The sequence below is a fragment of the Egretta garzetta genome, unplaced genomic scaffold (assembly GCF_000687185.1).
Source record: "Egretta garzetta isolate BGI_Z169 unplaced genomic scaffold, ASM68718v1 scaffold108, whole genome shotgun sequence".
Taxonomy (NCBI): Eukaryota; Metazoa; Chordata; class Aves; order Pelecaniformes; family Ardeidae; genus Egretta; species Egretta garzetta.
This window is the reverse complement of record NW_009260614.1, coordinates 4,554,038-4,571,437: the sequence shown is the minus strand read 5'-3', so window position 1 is coordinate 4,571,437 and position 17,400 is coordinate 4,554,038. Positions and strand designations below refer to the sequence as shown.

General features: G+C 42.9%; 1 protein-coding gene across 1 annotated transcript in view; it reads left to right on the top strand.

Annotated features, from left to right (window-relative positions):
• Positions 1–17,400, top strand: part of SPNS2 (sphingolipid transporter 2) — a 110,193-nt gene that overhangs the window by 69,577 nt on the left and 23,216 nt on the right. The window contains exons 8-9 of the mRNA XM_035900620.1: positions 2,505–2,570; positions 10,386–10,484. Of these exons, the coding sequence (XP_035756513.1) occupies positions 2,505–2,570; positions 10,386–10,484 (165 nt within the window). The remainder of the gene's footprint in view (positions 1–2,504; positions 2,571–10,385; positions 10,485–17,400) is intronic.

Here is a 17,400-nt window from a genome sequence, read left to right as displayed (position 1 = left end):
GCTAAGCACGTGTTTCATGGAAACATGTTGGGCAAAAGGCACATTCAACAATTCCAAATTGGTGCGCTCTGTAGCATTTCAGTGATTTATTTATAGGACTTGTGCTGAATTCCTGCAGAAGGGGGCAAGTTTTACTTGCTGTGTGTAACAATTCATGTGTGTTCTATGTGTATGTAATTTATATAACCTTAAGGCAAGCAGTTGCCTGTTTACAATATTGTATGAACGTGCAGGGCATGTCGATGCCGCATTCAGAAGTGCGATTACATCTTTCCCAAGCTCAGTATAATCTATGCAGCCACAGAACCCCAGCAACAGCAACTGGAAAGCTGTAGTAGGACAGATTTTGGAGCAGGTCCTGAGGGCCCAACTGGGGCTCCAGTAAGCCCTTGCTACATGACACATGGCTTCAACGCCCGTCAGCACCTTGATTCGTTGGATCTGTGTTTCTGAGCTTGGCAGTTGTCATTTCCAATGAGAGCCAAGTTCAAGGCAGACCAGTGGACAGTGGGAAAATGGAAAGAGGAGATTTCCTAGCTGACCAGCTGGGCCATAATGACTGGTTCAGACACCATCACAGAGGAAGCAGATCCAGTCACAAAAAAAGGGGATAGGGAAGGGGAATGTGTGGGAAACAAAGACAATTTTAGAAACAAATAGAGGAAGCTTTCTGTAGGTCAATGTGTAAGACTTGCTAAATAAAGCAAACTATTCCTGGCAGTGACATGATGGTCTGAGGGGTTTAGGCAATCTCAGCCGGTGTGTGGGAAAGACGATTGCGGTGGTCACATCAGAGCTGTGGCTGCCAATCTTGGAGGTCCTCCTCCCACCCCAAACTGCGCCTGTGCAAGCAACTGGGACTGTCAGCCCATCAAAGCTCACAAGAACACCACAAAACAACATCCATCTGAATGCTTCCTCAGAGCAAAGCCTAATGTGTATTTCTTGCTGGCTTTGTTTCATTAATGAATTGTAGCCTATTCAACATAACAAAAACTGAGCATAAGGCAATTAAAAGAGGAATCTCCAGTTACCTGAATCCAAATCTCCACAGCTGTTATCTCCAACTACCAATAGGGATTCCAGGAGGGATGTTTTCTCCCTGGATGCCACAAAAATAAACAGGTTAACTGGGCAAAAAGCTTTTGGGGGACATCTCGTAGAGGAGTTCTGCTTGCCTTCTTGCTCGCGGGGAACAGGGGACTTGGTTTTTACAAGTCTAGTTATTTATATAGTGGTTGGTCTACGCATTCTGCTCTTCGTAATACACAAAGGAAGAGGGAAGCGTGTGCATGGAAGATTTTCCATCCTTGTTTTTCCATCCTGTTGAACCTACATTTCTTTGTTAGATTGTTAACTTACAGCATAAGAGCAAAAGTTTCATGATTGAAATACGGGTAAAAAGCTTTCTGATGAAGGCAGTGTTCATCCTGAAGCTGTGTCACCCTCGCTCCATTGGACTCAGTTTGATGAACATTTCTTTTAACCATGAGGCCAGGTTCAATTAGTTTCTCCTCTTGATCATTTCCAGTTCTTCAGCTGCTGTAAGTGTTTGTAGAACCATTTAGTGAACTGCCCCAGGGAACTGATTTGGATGAAAAATAAGCAAAACAAGCCCCTCTTCCCTGACCTCCACCACCACAAAAGATTCTTTATTCCATCTCATTTTCCTGATCTGAATTCCTGCTCTGTTGTACTGGCACAACTGAAAAGACAATATGGGATGGGAGTAAGTGAGGAGGGAGCACCAGAGGTGGGAAGGATACCGGGTGGCTGTTTATACCACACCAACACAAAAAGAAGCTCTCATCCCGCTACACACAGAGAGGGATTTTAATGTATCTTGTCGACCATCTCCAGAGAGTCAAAAGATATTTCACCGTAAGGCACTGATGTTGCATAAACCCTTACTTAAGTCCTCCTGTCCTGTCTGTACGTAGATATTACCAATGTAATGCTTGAGTTATTACAGTGCCTAGACCTACGTCCCACTCAAAAAGGACAGCACTATGCTAGCAGGGGAGGGAAGGGATCTTGCACATGGTGGGTAGAGAACCTCATTTGGTTTGCTACAGAGCTAAACACATAACTGGATTCCTAGTGATGAAAATGACTGTGGTTTGGGGAGTTGTGGCCTTTTTGCCTTTTCTAACTGGCTTTTTGGAACAATGATTTAAGTATGGAAGCTCAGGGCTGTCTTCTTGCTGGCTTCTCGTATTCCTCTGTTACCAAATGTGTCAGCCTTTTATTTAGCTGCTCTGTAGATCATAAACAGTTTACGCTAATGAAGTTGCAGGCCAAACCTCTAGAGCTCTGATAAAAATCTGTAGTGTTCTAATATTCAGGATAAGCCACAGCAGTAACCAGGAGCGTGTTGTGTACAGAAGAATCCTTTGAGCAGGTTTGAGACAAATAAGCAACAAAGTAAAGTTTGTGACAGGTTATTTTTCCCTTGAATGTCAAGTGAATAAACCTTTTTCTTTTTGTGTGTTTTGTTACAACAGATTTGCATTTTTATCGGAGAAACTCTTCTGTTTTCAAACTGGGCTATCACAGCAGACATACTAATGGTGAGTGTACTTTGGAACAGCATCTTTCTCTTCTGGTGGCCAGAGCAGTTTGTCAGCTTGCAAGCATAACCTGAAATTCACAATTTATTCCAAAGGCCTAGCCTCTACTTCAGCCTTTTCTTTTTTTTCTTTTTTTCTTTTTTTCTTTTTTTCTTTTTTTCTTTTTTCTTTTTTCTTTTTTCTTTTTTCTTTTTTCTTTTTTCTTTTTTCTTTTTTCTTTTTTCTTTTTTCTTTTTTCTTTTTTCTTTTTTCTTTTTTCTTTTTTCTTTTTTCTTTTTTCTTTTTTCTTTTTTCTTTTTTCTTTTTTCTTTTTTCTTTTTTCTTTTTTCTTTTTTCTTTTTTCTTTTTTCTTTTTTCTTTTTTCTTTTTTCTTTTTTCTTTTTTCTTTTTTCTTTTTTTCTTTTTTCCTTTTTTCCTTTTTTCCTTTTTTGTACTTGATGAAAAGGAAAGTAAGAGAAAGAAAAAAATATTATTCTTGTCCTTTGTTCCAAGGACCAGGGAGTGGAAATGTCCGGAAAGAACACCATTACTGAATTCAGATAGTTTCCCCAAATTTTAAGTATTTGCACAACCCCCCACCACCCCATGCAAAGAAATCAGCCAGCATTTCCTAATAGTCAGCACGTTACTGGATTTTGTTATCAATAACTCCGCTTTGTTCTGCAATAGGAAATCCTTCCCTCCCTCCCTCCTCTGCCCACAAAGGCAACCATCTACCTCTCTCTTTGGCTTAACTCCAGCAAACTTACCATTCAACACATACACAATAGAAAACCACCTCTGGGAGAGGAGAGAGGAAAAGAAAGTCTAAAGAATTTTTGGACTATGTCCACCTTGTCCAGGAGGAAACTGTCAGGGACTTTTCACCTCATGTCCTTCATTTTCCATTCTTTCTCCACCACAGAGCTTTTTAAGTCGTTAAAATCAGCAAGCTGACCTCAGCAGCTAAATTCTCATATGAAATAGTCTGGACGTTTGTTAGAGAGCCTTGCATGTTTTGTAGATGCTTCCACCCAAGATGTACAGAGCCTATCAAACATGCCGTATGTTGAAATCCCATTGTGAAGGAGGTTACTTGTTGCTTATTGTATGAAAAAGAAAGAAACTAGGGCACAGAACCATTACAGGACTTGCCCGAGGTCATTGGCAGGTTGTTGACAGAACTAAAAATATAATCCGTCTGGCATCGATAGAAAACCCCCTTGACTTGTATTTGTTGCTTATGCAAACATCAACAAGAAAACTGGCTCAGTATTCCTAGATGTAAAGATAATGGTGTTGATACATTGATTCAGCAGAGAACTTCAAGCTTCTGCTTAAGTTCTGTTTATGATTTAAGTTCAAGGTTGTGTTTATATTTTAAGGTAGCTCTGTAGTTGCCATAACTGTGTTGCCTGATGAACTTTCATTCTTTAACTCATTTGTGCAGAGAACGCTTTGGGAGGTGCAGTGGTTAACTCCACTTCTCTCAGATGTGAATAAAGCATGGAGAAACAAAGGTTAGCGGCATACCTCAGTAGTGTTAGATAGCTTTTAATTACTGAGGTTCGTTCCTCCTACCAGTTTGGCTTTAGTGTGATACAGTTCTGTGTGGACTGAACGGGTGTTTCATGGGTGTTTACTCTGGGCTTACATGGGTTTTGCAGCTTGTGCTGAATTCAAGGCTGCTGTGGCCATTCATTAAGTGGTATCTCAACACTTAAACAGATGTGCAGTCTACAGACAGCTGTGTGGAGGGAGAAATTACAGTACAATATTTGTAGTTGGTCATTGCTGCCTCCTGCCAGAGCTTCCTCTTGCATTCTGCCTTTGGCTGTGATGTTCCCAGGAGTGCTCCCAGCTCGCTCTGGTCAGCATTAGTTGATGGGGTTAAATAGCAGAGCTGTTCTATCCTCACCAGCATTGGCTGAAACAGGTAAGGGCTTGGCTGTGGAGCACATCTGTAGTCCTCCAGCAGTGACTCCCAAAGAGCAAGCCGAGCTGGTCATCTCTGCTGCCTACGTAGTGCAGTGGGAGAGAGGGGACCTGTCGGACATGTTCAAGGTCCTCCAGAAAATCTGCACCAGAGAGCGAGCTGGAACTTGACCTCACTTCTCTCAAGCTAACCCCACAAGACATTTTTCAACCAACAACTTTGTTATATGTGTACTAAGGATGCCATCGTTGTCCCATTTTAATTACTGAAATTTTTTGCTTTGATTTCAATGTGACTTCAGTACCCTGTAGCTTTTTAATAGCTTTTATAGGGTTTGCCAGCATCCTATAGTCAGTTGCATTTTGTAGGGATGCATTTGCAGTTATTTATGGTGCTTTAGTGTGAAAGAACTCCATAAGAAATTATTGAAAATGCTTGGAAATAATTTCTTAGTTCCAATTTCCAAAACAGGGGAAAGAAACTAAAACCATGTTAAAAATTGGTTTTGGTAATTCACGCCAACTCTTAAGCTACCTGTTCTGTCTGTTGAGAAAAAATGAACCAAGTGTCATGTATAACGCCCAGCTTAATGCATTATCAGCATGAGTAGACCTGTAAAAATGCCATACAGATAAATGTAAACATCCACTTGGAGCAATGCAAGCCTGCAAGCAGATGGTCTAAAGTGTGTTCGTATTACACAGGGGGGATGAGAGGATGTTTAGTCAGACAATAGGTGAGAGCCAGGGCTGTAACCGTGTTTGACAGACAGCCTCGTAAGAATTCCTAGCCAGAGAAAGGTGTGGATATGCTTTAGCGAGATGCACTTTAAATGTTTGGCAAATTAATTTCTACTGATTACTATTTATTTGCTGTAATCAGAAGTGTGTCTGTTCTTGCCTGAGGCTGGTGAGGAGTTTAAAAGCATTATTACCGTAAGCTTAACAACACTTTCATCATCTACATAAATATTATCCTGTTTTCTTGGATAAAAAGCTCACAATACTGGCTGAACACTGTTCCCACTGATTTCATTATGCCAGAAGTGAGGCTTTTTGGAAACTGCATCCCAAATGATTTATCATAGCTCTCCCAAGTTTTACAGATCTCACCACTGTTTAAGAACCCTATTGGGCAAGTTGGTAAGCATCTTCAGAGGTTTTGCAAGTTTGATTTCTTTGGCAAAACAAGGATGTTTGCTTATTTTCTTCAAATTCAGTTGTTGGCTCTTCATAGCGTCATGCTTCCATCGCATCTACTGTTCTCGCCAGCGTAACGGTCGGTATGCAGCTCCTCAAATTATCTGCAGTAAAAGGTGCTGAGTGCTAGGTTTGATCAACTGTCAGCGCTGCAGAATGTACTTCACTGCCGGAGATTTTAAAAGGCTGATATTTGTTCCAAATGCAAATTTGTACAAAACAGGCCCTATTCTCCTGAGCACAACTCCCCAGATCTCCTCCCAGGCACATGCTCAGATGGTGCTTAGGGAAGGGAGGGATGTTTCTTATGGAGCATGCTAATTATGAAACAGATTTTATCATCCATCTTTGCAAATTGGCCTCAAAATTACCAGAACCCCAAAGTAGCATTAAAACTGCCTTGTAACAGCAATAATGAATGAGCTTCAGTGCAGCAGGCAAGCGTGTAACATTCTGAGACATGCTTGGGACTTTGTGGAATCTGGTCCTCATAGTGGGGCTTTTCCTCCATAGCACATCTCAGAAATAAAGATAATGGACAGAGGCTTGGTGGCATTTCTGTGTAAGAGCCAGTACGCAATTTAAAGGGTCTCAGCTATTGCGATCACAATCTCTTTAGTTCTTTGCTGAGAAAAGCCATCCTCCAGTTTATGCAAAGTCCTGACACTCATGCAAAAAAATGCTTTGCATATTTCTTTTTTCTTTTAAAACATTAGTTCTTTTTAAATGGGCATGAGCTGCCTTGGAGGAGCTGCTTTAATGTTTTTCTGTAGAGTCGAAGTCTTCCTTTAGACTTGAAACAGGCATAGACTGGTGCTGAGCTGTGCTATGCGCATGGAGGAATGTTGCTTTTGTTCTGATTACCTTCCCTATAAATAACCCCCGATTATTTATGTGTTATAAAATACTGCCCTGTTTTCACAGCCGAAGATAAATAGCATTTCCAGAAGTTCTCATCGTTGCTTCTCTCAGTGTGCCTCCAGACATCAGTAATCCAATGCTGTGGTTTAGCTTTTAAGGCAGGGTGAGGAGTGAAGGTACAGAGCCCACTTCAAACACCTGAGCCTGGCTCTGGCCCGAAGGACATGCCAAGGGGCATCTCTGCAGCTCTTCTGTGGGCCGAGGGTTGCAGATGGATGTGTACTGCTCTGTGTTGTGCTGCGGTTTGGAGACCAGGTCCTTTTACTTCTTTTCAAAGTTTTTTTATAGACAGTGTCTGCCTAGCTTGAGCAAAGGGTCTCCCTCAGGCTAGTTTCTCTGGATCACAGCCTTTGCCTGTTCTTTGCCTCTCCCTGTAGGGATGCCTGGGCTATTTCCAGGCTCTGGCCATGGCTAGAGTGGGGTTAGCGTGTGTTTTCTTGCCTTTGGTGCTGAAAGAGGCCAGTGTGCATTACCCTGAAGATTACCGTCTGACCCAGAAAGGGTATCAAAGTGTTTTAGAGAGTAGAGTTTTCTATCAAAGATGAGACATAAACATCAGAACTCCCCTCTGGCACGTGGCCTTTTCCTGGGAGAAGGGTGATCTCGCCTTGGCTTTCCTGCTTCACTTATTCCAGACCAACTCATTCTGCTGGTTTTGCTACAGGAAGACTATGTCAGCAGTAAACCATAGCCTTTCTCAACCTCTATTTAAAGAAAAGAGGTTTGCCAAAGCTGCTGGGTCAGCCTCCCTGCCCATCCTCTGTGCTGCCTGCCTCCAAACCTGGACTCAGAGATGAGCCAGGATGATCCCACGGATTTCCGCCTTAGCTGCTGTGGCTCTCCCACCTCCAGTTTCTGTGGGATGTTCAGACCAGGCCATGTATGGTTTGAATTTAGGTCTATTTTAGTATCAAAATGCCCATTCAGAGCTGTAATTTACTGCTGTCTTCCTAGAACAGTAGATAATGTTTGCTACCAACTCTCCATCAGAATAAAATGCTTTTTAAGTAGGGGATAGGGTGGAGCATTTTTTGGTGTTTTGGAGATGCTGGTTTAAGCCTTGTTTTCTTTCCAATATCTTTTCAGAGGAGGAGGAAAAATCTCATGTTCATTTGCTTGCCACATGTAGGGTTTTTGTTTTGGGGGTGTGTGTACTTGTCGCTTGAATTCCAGACTAAATTTACTAAGTTTTGGCAATTCATAGTGCCAAACCATATCGATGGTTTCAACCATCACCAGCTTCTTTAGCTAGGCAAACTGAAAACCTGCTGGAAATTGTATTGCTATTTGCAAAACTATATGTGTGCGTAAAACAGATATGCATGCAAAATGATGTCTAATACATGTGTGAGTGTGTATTCATGTGTATAAATACATACACACACACACATATGATGCAGGTATCATTCAAATTCCTGTCTCCAATTGGTACCAATCCACTGCCCCTCCATGAAAATTGTAAGTTTTTAATAAATTTGCCATTTCCTTTGTGTAAGAAAATGGATAGCGTATAGAACCAGGCAAGCAGGCTTTCTCCTCCAGATTTGTTAACGTAAACTTTATAGAAAGAAAAATATTTTAACATAAGTTTAAAATTCCCTGTTTCACAGATCTACACAACTCTGGACTCTTGAATTAGGTAGAATTTTGCTTGATCTTCTCAGATGCCCTTTCTCAAACAGCTCTTGCAGAATGCTTCTCCATTGCACCTGGGTGAACTGGGCCGGGTGGGAAGAAGAACAATAACTCACTTTTTTGGTTGGTGGTTTGTTTTTTTTTCCTGTCTAATCTATTCAGGCTGCACCCATTACCCTGCATCTTTGGGGAATAGTAATGAATTGTGTGGCACTCCTGCTGTTTCACAGCGTGACTTTCAGCATGTTTCTGTGTCTCTAATAAAGTCTAGACCTTATTTTCCTCTTGGGATTTCTGTGAGCCTTCAAGTCTGTTCTGAGCTCCTGGATGCAATAGGAGGACGGTGTCTAACATCTGCAGCCAGGTGGCTGCGGCGGATCTGATCATCTTTTGCTCTTCTGTTGCACAACATGAGTTTTACAGGGTACCCATTTAATATGGAGCATCAAAGCGCATTAGCAGTGAGCGTTTGCAGCTTTATCAAACCAGTAATGAAAGAACTGGCAGGTCTTTCTGAAAGCACATGGTAAAACCCTAAGGAAAAGCATTTAATCTAATTTTACCCATCGTCCGTAATTGTCTCTGCTTGGAAGGAGATGATCGCTCTAAATAGGCATCAGTTCTCTTCTGGTGTGGATTTTCTCGACGCTGTTTCTTTTCTTTCCTTTTTTAATGGCTCTTTCCACTTCAGACAGGGCAGCTCACCTTCCCTAAGAGGAGGTGTTAAAGCACTTGAAACAGCGCTTCAGATCCTGTGCCCTGAGATCTGTCGCTGTTGAGCACAGAGTTCTCCCTGCCTCGGTCAGCTAAGGTAAATTGATCTCTCTCTATCTCCAGCAGGGAATATGTCAGTCCTGAAACGTCACAATTAATTAATAAATGACTTCAGGAAAGGGTTGCAAGAGTGAGTTGAAGTCTGGGCAGGCATGCCTTCTAAAGAAAGACTAAAGGCAACCCATCAGAGAGAAAGTGGACAAGTAAAAGGGACGGTGGTCTACAAATAGCTGAGCGAGAGAGTCGTTTCTGGCAGGGTAGATAGCTCTTCAGAGCAACAGAAAAAGGCAGAACAAGATTCAGTGCTCAGAAGTGGCAACAAAGCTCACTTGGATTTAGAGACCTATTGAATTCTTCATTACTTACAGCCTTTAAAGCAAGACAGGATCAATTTATAACCCGCGATATGTAGACTTGGTGCAGATGTTCTTAGCCAGCTTCTTTCACAAGTTTTATGCAGGAGACAATTACTCCTTCCTGCTCCTAAATGTGTGCTATAAAATTAAGGTCATTCCACAGGACAGGGGTTTGGTTTTTTTGGTTTGTTTTTTCTTTTTTTTTTTCTTTTCTTTTTTAATCTTTCATCACCTTCCATGATTAGGGCTCTGTTTTTTGTGAGCTCTGGTCCCTTAATGGCAAAGTAATTTGTGTTTTCCACTGATCCTGTGTAGTCAGACTGATTCTGCATGACCTGGCCAAGGGTGTCATGTCCTATTAGAGGAGTGGAGACCAAACTACAGTATCTTGGCTATGGAAGATCTTCCTAATGTGTCTTTGTCACTTTTCACAAGTGGAATCACAAATTTTTGAGAAAAATATAAAGTGTTTAGTGATGGAGTTGGAGGGGAAGATGTGTGACCTTTCATGCTGATGTGAATTGCTTACGGTTTAGGAAATGAAATTATATCTTTATTATGGAAAACCCACAATATCCCAGGTTTTACAGCAAAGTCCTCGTTTGGAAGGCTGGTGGTGCTGAGCAAGTTACGTGCTGCAGGCAACCTCAAACTTCGCTCTGCCCATCAGCCAAGCAGAATGAAATAAGCAGAGGAGCACTAGCAGTGTCTCGCAGTGAATGCTGTTAGTCAAACGCATGCCTTCAGCACTGCCGAGAGGAGTGCAGACCAGACAGAGCTTCCTTCCCTTGGCACCTGCCATCAGAGAACCAGAAAACCGGGAAGGGCAGCCAAGCTCCCCAGTTGCTTGAGCCGCCCGTGGACTGGGCAGTGGCTGTGCCTGCCACCAACATCTGGGGGAGCTTGTTCGCTTTGTCCTGACCTGGGTATAAACAGAACAATACAAGGCAGCTAGATGGGTTCTTACTTCAGTTTCTTTATGTATTTTTTTTTTCTTTCCCCTTCTTCTTTGCAGTACGTGGTCATTCCAACACGCCGTGCAACCGCAGTGGCCTTGCAGAGTTTCACTTCACACCTCCTGGGAGATGCTGGCAGTCCTTATCTGATTGGATTTGTAAGTGCTCACAGCAGGTTTTGGCAGGGTTTCCTGCCCATGTTTGTTTTTGTTTACTAACTGCTTATCTGGAATGCCAAGCTAAACCATGCTAGGGAAGAAGGGCCTGTATTTATCAGCAGAATGGGAAGCGGTGCAGTGCAATGCAACTTTTTTACATTCTTTTTTTTTTTTTCACAATTCAAACCTGGAAGGACCACTTAGGCACAAGAAGCAAGCTTCTAAATCTTTTTAGCCTAGGGCATTTGTAAAGCTTATAGACAGCTCTGTAAAGGGAGAATGGTTGCTTCTGTGGTGTGGACATAGGTCTGTTAGAAATTCGATTGGAACAGAGTTGTGTGTGTGTGTTTAACTGTTAATCTGGTCTCATAAACCAAATATCTATTTATGGGTAGCAACATGCAGCTGTTGGGCTGATATTTTGAACCTGTTCTGTATGGTAATAAATGATGGTGTAAAATCCGGGGCGGGATGGGTGTGTATGTTTGGGGGGTTTTATTAGTATTCCTTTCTGGTGTGTAAGCTTTGGGTTTTTATTATTAGTGTTTCTTTCTATTACTGCTGCAGTTGTTGGCTTTGGTCTGACAGGAGATGTCCCATGTTGTGCCACTGTTATCCTAGTGCAGAGCAGAACAAAAGGCCCTGCTCCAAAAGCTGGCAATCAGAGAACATTCACAGTTGAGAATATAAGGCCTGGGAAATTTAATGAGGAAAAGAATTCTAGATATACTGGGGTAATTTCTTTCCCTTGCAGCCTTCTGTGGAGTTTGATGCATGGAGTTTCAGAGAACACAGGTCATCATTTATAAAATATAGTAGCTTCCATGTAAAGCCCTAAGTGGCACTGCTCATGGTGTGTTGAAGGTGTCACAGTTTTCCAGTGATGTAACTGGGATCTTCACTGGTCCCATCACCTGAGAGACAGAACTTTGATGTGCTCTTCCAGCTCAGTGCTGGTGTGTGATGCAGCTGCTGGGTGCTGTGAACCTTTTGGTTTTCATTTTTTTTTTTAAAACTGTCATTTCTCATCTATTCTTTCATCCCATAGACACTCGTGTGTGTATCTATATGTACTTATTTATATTTATTTAATTTTGTGTATATATATTTAAGTATGCATAAATACTTACTCTTGAATGCCAGCTCCCCAAAATCATATAGTTGCTCTGTAGCCCTCTGAAGCATACATGAAGACAAACACAGATAAGGCTGAACAGACCAAAGAAATTGGAAATGTCTCAGGAGAATAAATATGTACTATTTGGCTTACCCTTTTTTTACTTTAGTGTTCTGGGCACCAGGGAGAAATGATCTTATTTTAGAAATTGTTTGAAAGTGGCAAGAACAAAGGAATCACTGGAAGAGACTGCTTTGTGCAGGGCAGGCAACGTGGGGAACGTCAAGCAGAATGAAATAAGCAGGAGAATGAAATAAGCAGGCCAGCGTGCTTTGAAGGCTGGCGCCAGCGACGAGGGGCAGGGGCTGAGATGAGGCGAGGCTGTCTCAGGTGACTCTGCTGCACGTTCCTTCTTTTTCTTACATAAGAGGGATGTCCGGGAGGAATGGCGAGCCCCTGAATGATTGCAATTAGTCTTGAGTGTTGCCTAGGGCTCTTTAATGTCACAGATTAAAAAAGAGGACTTTGGTTGTAGAAAATAATGTGCCTTGCCCTTCTGGTATTCTGAGATCAAGCAAGTTGTGAGTTACTTAAGGATGCCTGCCTGAAATATGCTTAACCCCAATTTAATAGCTGCCTTAGGCTTTCTTTAGACTGGGAAAATATTAATTATTATTTTGAATTACTCTTTTCTAATGCTGTACTTGTTGGGCAGCTCTTGTTTGGGAAGAGACTACCCGAGCACGAGGCTCTGTGGCGGGAGAGCAGGAGTGAAGCACTCGTGGCGTGGAAGGCACCAGCATCCATTTCTGTGGCCTCTAGCTGACGCACACTCCCTGTGCTATGATGACTATTATGATGGTCAACTGCAGCTTTCACATAACACAGAAAACCAAATACAATTTAAAGTGAAAGGACAATCAGCCAACTTCCCCACCAGAGTGAAGACAAGCAATCAACTTGATTGTTTAAAACTGCAGGTGTTTGTCATTGGAATCGTCCAGCTGAGTTGTAGGATGGAGAGTTTCATGCAGGATTGAAATCTCACTTGGGCAGGTTACAGAAGTGGCTTGGATTATGAGAGGATTTTCAAGGCAGTCTATGGGAGCTAAGCAACCTGCTCTTGGTGGCTCTAACAGAAATCTGGGAAGCCGGTTCCCATAGTCCTTCTGGGAATCTCCAGCCCAAGGACACCAGCTCACACTGCTGTTACTCCAGAGTTGCCATGAAGTCGACCAAGAGCAGGACGTAGGTCTTGAAAGAGAGAGGCAGAAGTTAGGATAAATCAAATGAAATGCAGTAACAGGCACGCTCTGAATTGGTGAAACTCAGCCTCCTGATCACTCCGGGTTCATCTGAGATCCCAAAGACCTGCCATGTCTTCTGACCTGCCATTTTGCTTATAAAATCCACCTGAAACTCCCCCAGTAAGTGAGCAGTGTTTTGGCCAAATATGGCTGGAATCTTATGTAGTTTTGGTGAGTTCATAGTGAGATTCCCTCTAGCAGCGCTCTTAGTAAGGAATCAGGTACCCGTGTCCTTGAAGGACTAAGCTCTTGCAGGCAGCTGTCTCTGCTGGATACCAATAAATGTTGTATTGATCTTACAATCCTCACGTGGAATGTAGAAGGTGCTTAACAGCTGCAGCCTCCTGTGTGCGATTGCTCCCTTGCTCTGTGGCGTGCCATGGGTTGAAGGTCAGACTCAAATTTTTCTGTAATCTCCCCCAGTTCCAAATCTTGCAATGCAGCTCCTTACCCAAAGCACCAAATATATGTGAGTGTTTAAAAGCTAAGTGGAAGGAAGCTTGTATGTATGGTTATTTTTCATGTCTCTTTAAATATTGATAACTTCTATTACGGGAAAAAGCCTTAAGATTGACTTACAAAGAAGTTATGCAAATGCAGTTTTAGGGTGGCAGCTGTAATTTGCATAAGGCTTTACTACCTGCCGAGCGCTGAGATCAATTACTATAAATCCATGCTGCCTATTCATTCAGAAATAAGAATAGAAATTGCTGCAGTATTTCACTAGATGAGACACTTTTTATTCCTACATAACTATAACTTTTTCAGGACCTTTGTGATAACCTGAAGAGTTTAAATAATTCCTGTTTAACAACTTGGAGTATAACTCCATGCTTTATTCTTGAGGTAGTCAGTGAGAAATTTCACCTGTTCAGTGCATTACACCCAAATATCTCCAGTACTTTTCCATCTTTGAAAGGTCCCACTATGCAGACAGGGTTGCTGAAGTACCGAACAGTTGAGAGAAATACCCTAAATCTCACCCCTCACATTGAATATCAGATAAAGGTCTTCGACTGCTCTTCCTGTGCCTTAATATGTAGACAGCATTTCAGACTCTGAAGAGCTGAGTGGAGATAGCCAGCAGCAGATTAGGAAATACAGTTAAGTCTTCTCAGGCTGCATCATAGCTCCAGCTCTTTGTATTATGGATTCTGGTTATATTTTTGTTGCCCTTTAAAATTAAATAATTGTAAGAAGTGCCAGTGAGTCTGCATTTCTATATTCATCTGTGCACACACATGCATGAATCTGTCTTCCCTAGGCAGGGTTTATGCTATTCCTTCACACAAACAGTGGTCTCCTTCCACTCGCTGACAAGCTCTTTTGCTTTAGGAAAACTGAATACAGGCAGTAATTTGTTTCTTTCAAGGCTGTGCCTTGGCACTTTTTCTTTCCTTCCTCCAAGTCTGTCACTTGCTTCCTATCTGAGCACAGCAGCACTTTCCTCTTCCACCCTCGCCTTGCTTCTAGCCCTGGCTGTGATGAGAGATGGGCACCTAGAATCATAGAATCATTTAGATTGGAAAAGACGTTTAAGATCATCAAGTCCAATCATTATTTTAACCCTGCCATCCCACCACTAAAGCCTGTCACTAAGTTCCTCATCTGCCCGGCTTTTAAATACCTCCAAGGATGGGGACTTGACCCCTTCCCTGGGCAGCCCCTTCCAATGCTTGACAACCCTGGTGGGGAAGAATTTTTTCCTAATGTCCAATCTAAACCTGCCCTGGCACAACTTGAGGCCGTTTCCCCTCATCCCATCACCCGTTACCTGGGAGAAGAGACCAACACCCACCTCACTCCCCTCTCCTTTCAGGTAGTTGTAGAGGGCGATAAGGTCTCCCCTCAGCCTCATTTTGTCCAGGCTTTGCTCTCTCTACATGTGCCAGGGAAATTGCTGTTGCAGGCACACACTGTCCTTAATGCTCTGGTGCTGTTGGCTCTCCTGTTGGCTTCCTGCTTTATTAAATTCTTCCGCATGTCCCCTGTGCAACCATCCATCAGGTCTAGGGATTGAAACCTGTCTGTATCTGCCCATTGGCTGGCAACATCAATGTGTGAGGATGGTTGTTTAAAGTGCCAGAGATCAGCTCTCCTCCACCAGCACCTTTTGATGGGCTAAAAGCTACTCCCGGTACTCCACTGGTGGTGGTACCGACCCCTCCTGACCTTCTTGGCTGTTGCATCTTCAGTTGTACCTGGGGGACACAACCTAACCTCCAGCCAAGCAGTGTCCGGACAGTATGGCACGGTCTGGCAACCAGGCTGTGTGAGAGGGGGGACCCCCATCACTCATCTGTGCACTGAGGGATCCTGCAAAAGCTTGCCCCATCTGCCCATCTCTGGTTCTGCAAACAGCAGCGTTACCTGTGTCGCTGGGGCCCTGGTGGCCTCCTCTTGGCAGACCTCGCGACCGAATGCCATCAGCTTGTGGTGCCCAGGCATGCTGGCTCGCTTGGCAGCAGAGATAGGGAGCGTCTGAACAGGCATCTTCTCTTTGAACAGTCTCCTTTCAAAAAAGGCGTCTGAGCATGAGTGACCTTGTAATTAATTGTAAGCAAATCTGAGCTGTTTTGTTTTGAAGGGCTTTTATGCAACTCCTAATACTACCTGGGAAAATGTTATTAATAAGCCTATCGCTTGTCACCCTTCACTTTTCTCCCTTCCCCAACTTTCTTATGCGAGTAGGTTGATAAACCAGATCTAATGAGCTACTTAAATATAGCAAGAATACTAATGGCCTTCCTTTAGCAAGTAGTTAGCAGAACAGTGTTAATTATCACTGGTGCAGAGTATCAGGGAAGGCAGATCAGCGTTTGATTAGGGGCAGCTCAAGGAAAATTTTAGTAAATGCAGCAATTAAGATACTTTTTTAATGGAAGTTATAATTGGAGGTGCAGATTTCACTGCCACCTTGTCCCAGTTTGAGACAGCCTTTTTGTTGGTTTGGTTTCAAAGGTGTTTACCCATCCCAGTAAATGTATATGAATATATAAGTATAGTAGTTCTCTATGTAAAGACTTGCCTGCCTGAAAAAGCAGAATTCGTGCATTATGGTTTAAAATTTGTGCTCTGTGGTTTAAAATTTGGATTTCAGGGTTTAAAATTTGGATTTTATGGTTTAAAATGCTACGGCTACTTCAGAGTAGATCTGTGGATATGCTTACTCTGGAATAACATTTTTTTCCAGTTTAGTTTGCTAGATTAGAACAGGCTCAAATGTTGGGGCTCAAATCCACTGCTGGGTAGTGGAATAAAGTGGATCGTTCCGATGTGAAGCTGTGGTCTGGGTGTTTTGTCCCTGGCTGACCTGTGCAGCTGTTCCTCAGGTGTGGCCCATGGGTTTGCTGGTGGTTACGTAGTACTGGCTCTTCTGCCAAAGCAGGGTGGGAGATGAACTGGAGTTCAAAAAGGCAAGCTTATCCTGTTATAAAAACGTGCAGATTATCCTCCTAGCATCACTCTGTTTGATGGACTATCAGGAGATATTCTGCTGCGGTTGCAGGATTAAGGATGGAATGGAGCTCTCGGTCTGGTTGCCTTTTGCAGCGTGCTACATGTTCTATATTTATGGTATATATGAGTGTGTATGGGCAGCATCTTCCACCAGCTGACAGAGATAGTAGATGAAATGTGATATGCATTTATGGTTTTTTATTGTTCTTTCTTTACTTTCTTGCTTGACTGGTGTTCTGTAGCCCTAATGGTATCGCTCCTTCTATAGAGATCTTCCCCCACATCCCTGCTTGCATATGACCCAGCTTGCGGTGGGTAAAACGGGGCTTGCCCTTGCAGTCCAGCATCTGATGTACATGTGTGAGGAGGAGAGCCCCCAGCCCCTCATCCTTATTATCTGTTTCTTCAAGCAGTAACTTTAAGTTGAAGATCTCTCTGGTCCTGGCTGATCTGAGTAATTAAAAGCCTTTTTCATCATGCGCAGAAAGGCCAAATCTTTGACACGGCTGTCAGCTGCTAAAAAGGGGGAGAATTTAGCACCTGGAGACCAATCCACATAGGATTTCTCATTGCAACGAGCTAACAAGCTTCCCACTTCTGATGACTCAGCAACAGACAAGATTTAAATCTGCCCTAAAATCCCAAATGACTTCCGATATATAAAATGCTTTTTGCCAGAGGTTCACAGCCTGTTCTGGTTTTTTCCAGACCTGCTGTGCACCTGTCATTTCCCGGTACTTTGGTTAGAACTGCGGGTCCTCAGAATTTTTGATAAATGGACGTTTAAAGTATGTAAAAGTATCTCAGTAAAGATAGCCCAGAAATCCCGAGCTGATGTTGTTTCACTCAAGTATTTCAAGCTCTGTCCCATCTGCTCTGTCACTCCTTCCATGCACTAAAAACCTCATTAAAGAAGTGGCTTCTTTCTCTGAGCTGCCAAGGACCCTGCACGCGCCCAATATGGACACAGAGTCTTCATGGTGCCGAGCACCTTTCGGAACGAGGTGTCCAATTTCTGCACTGTGGGGGAATG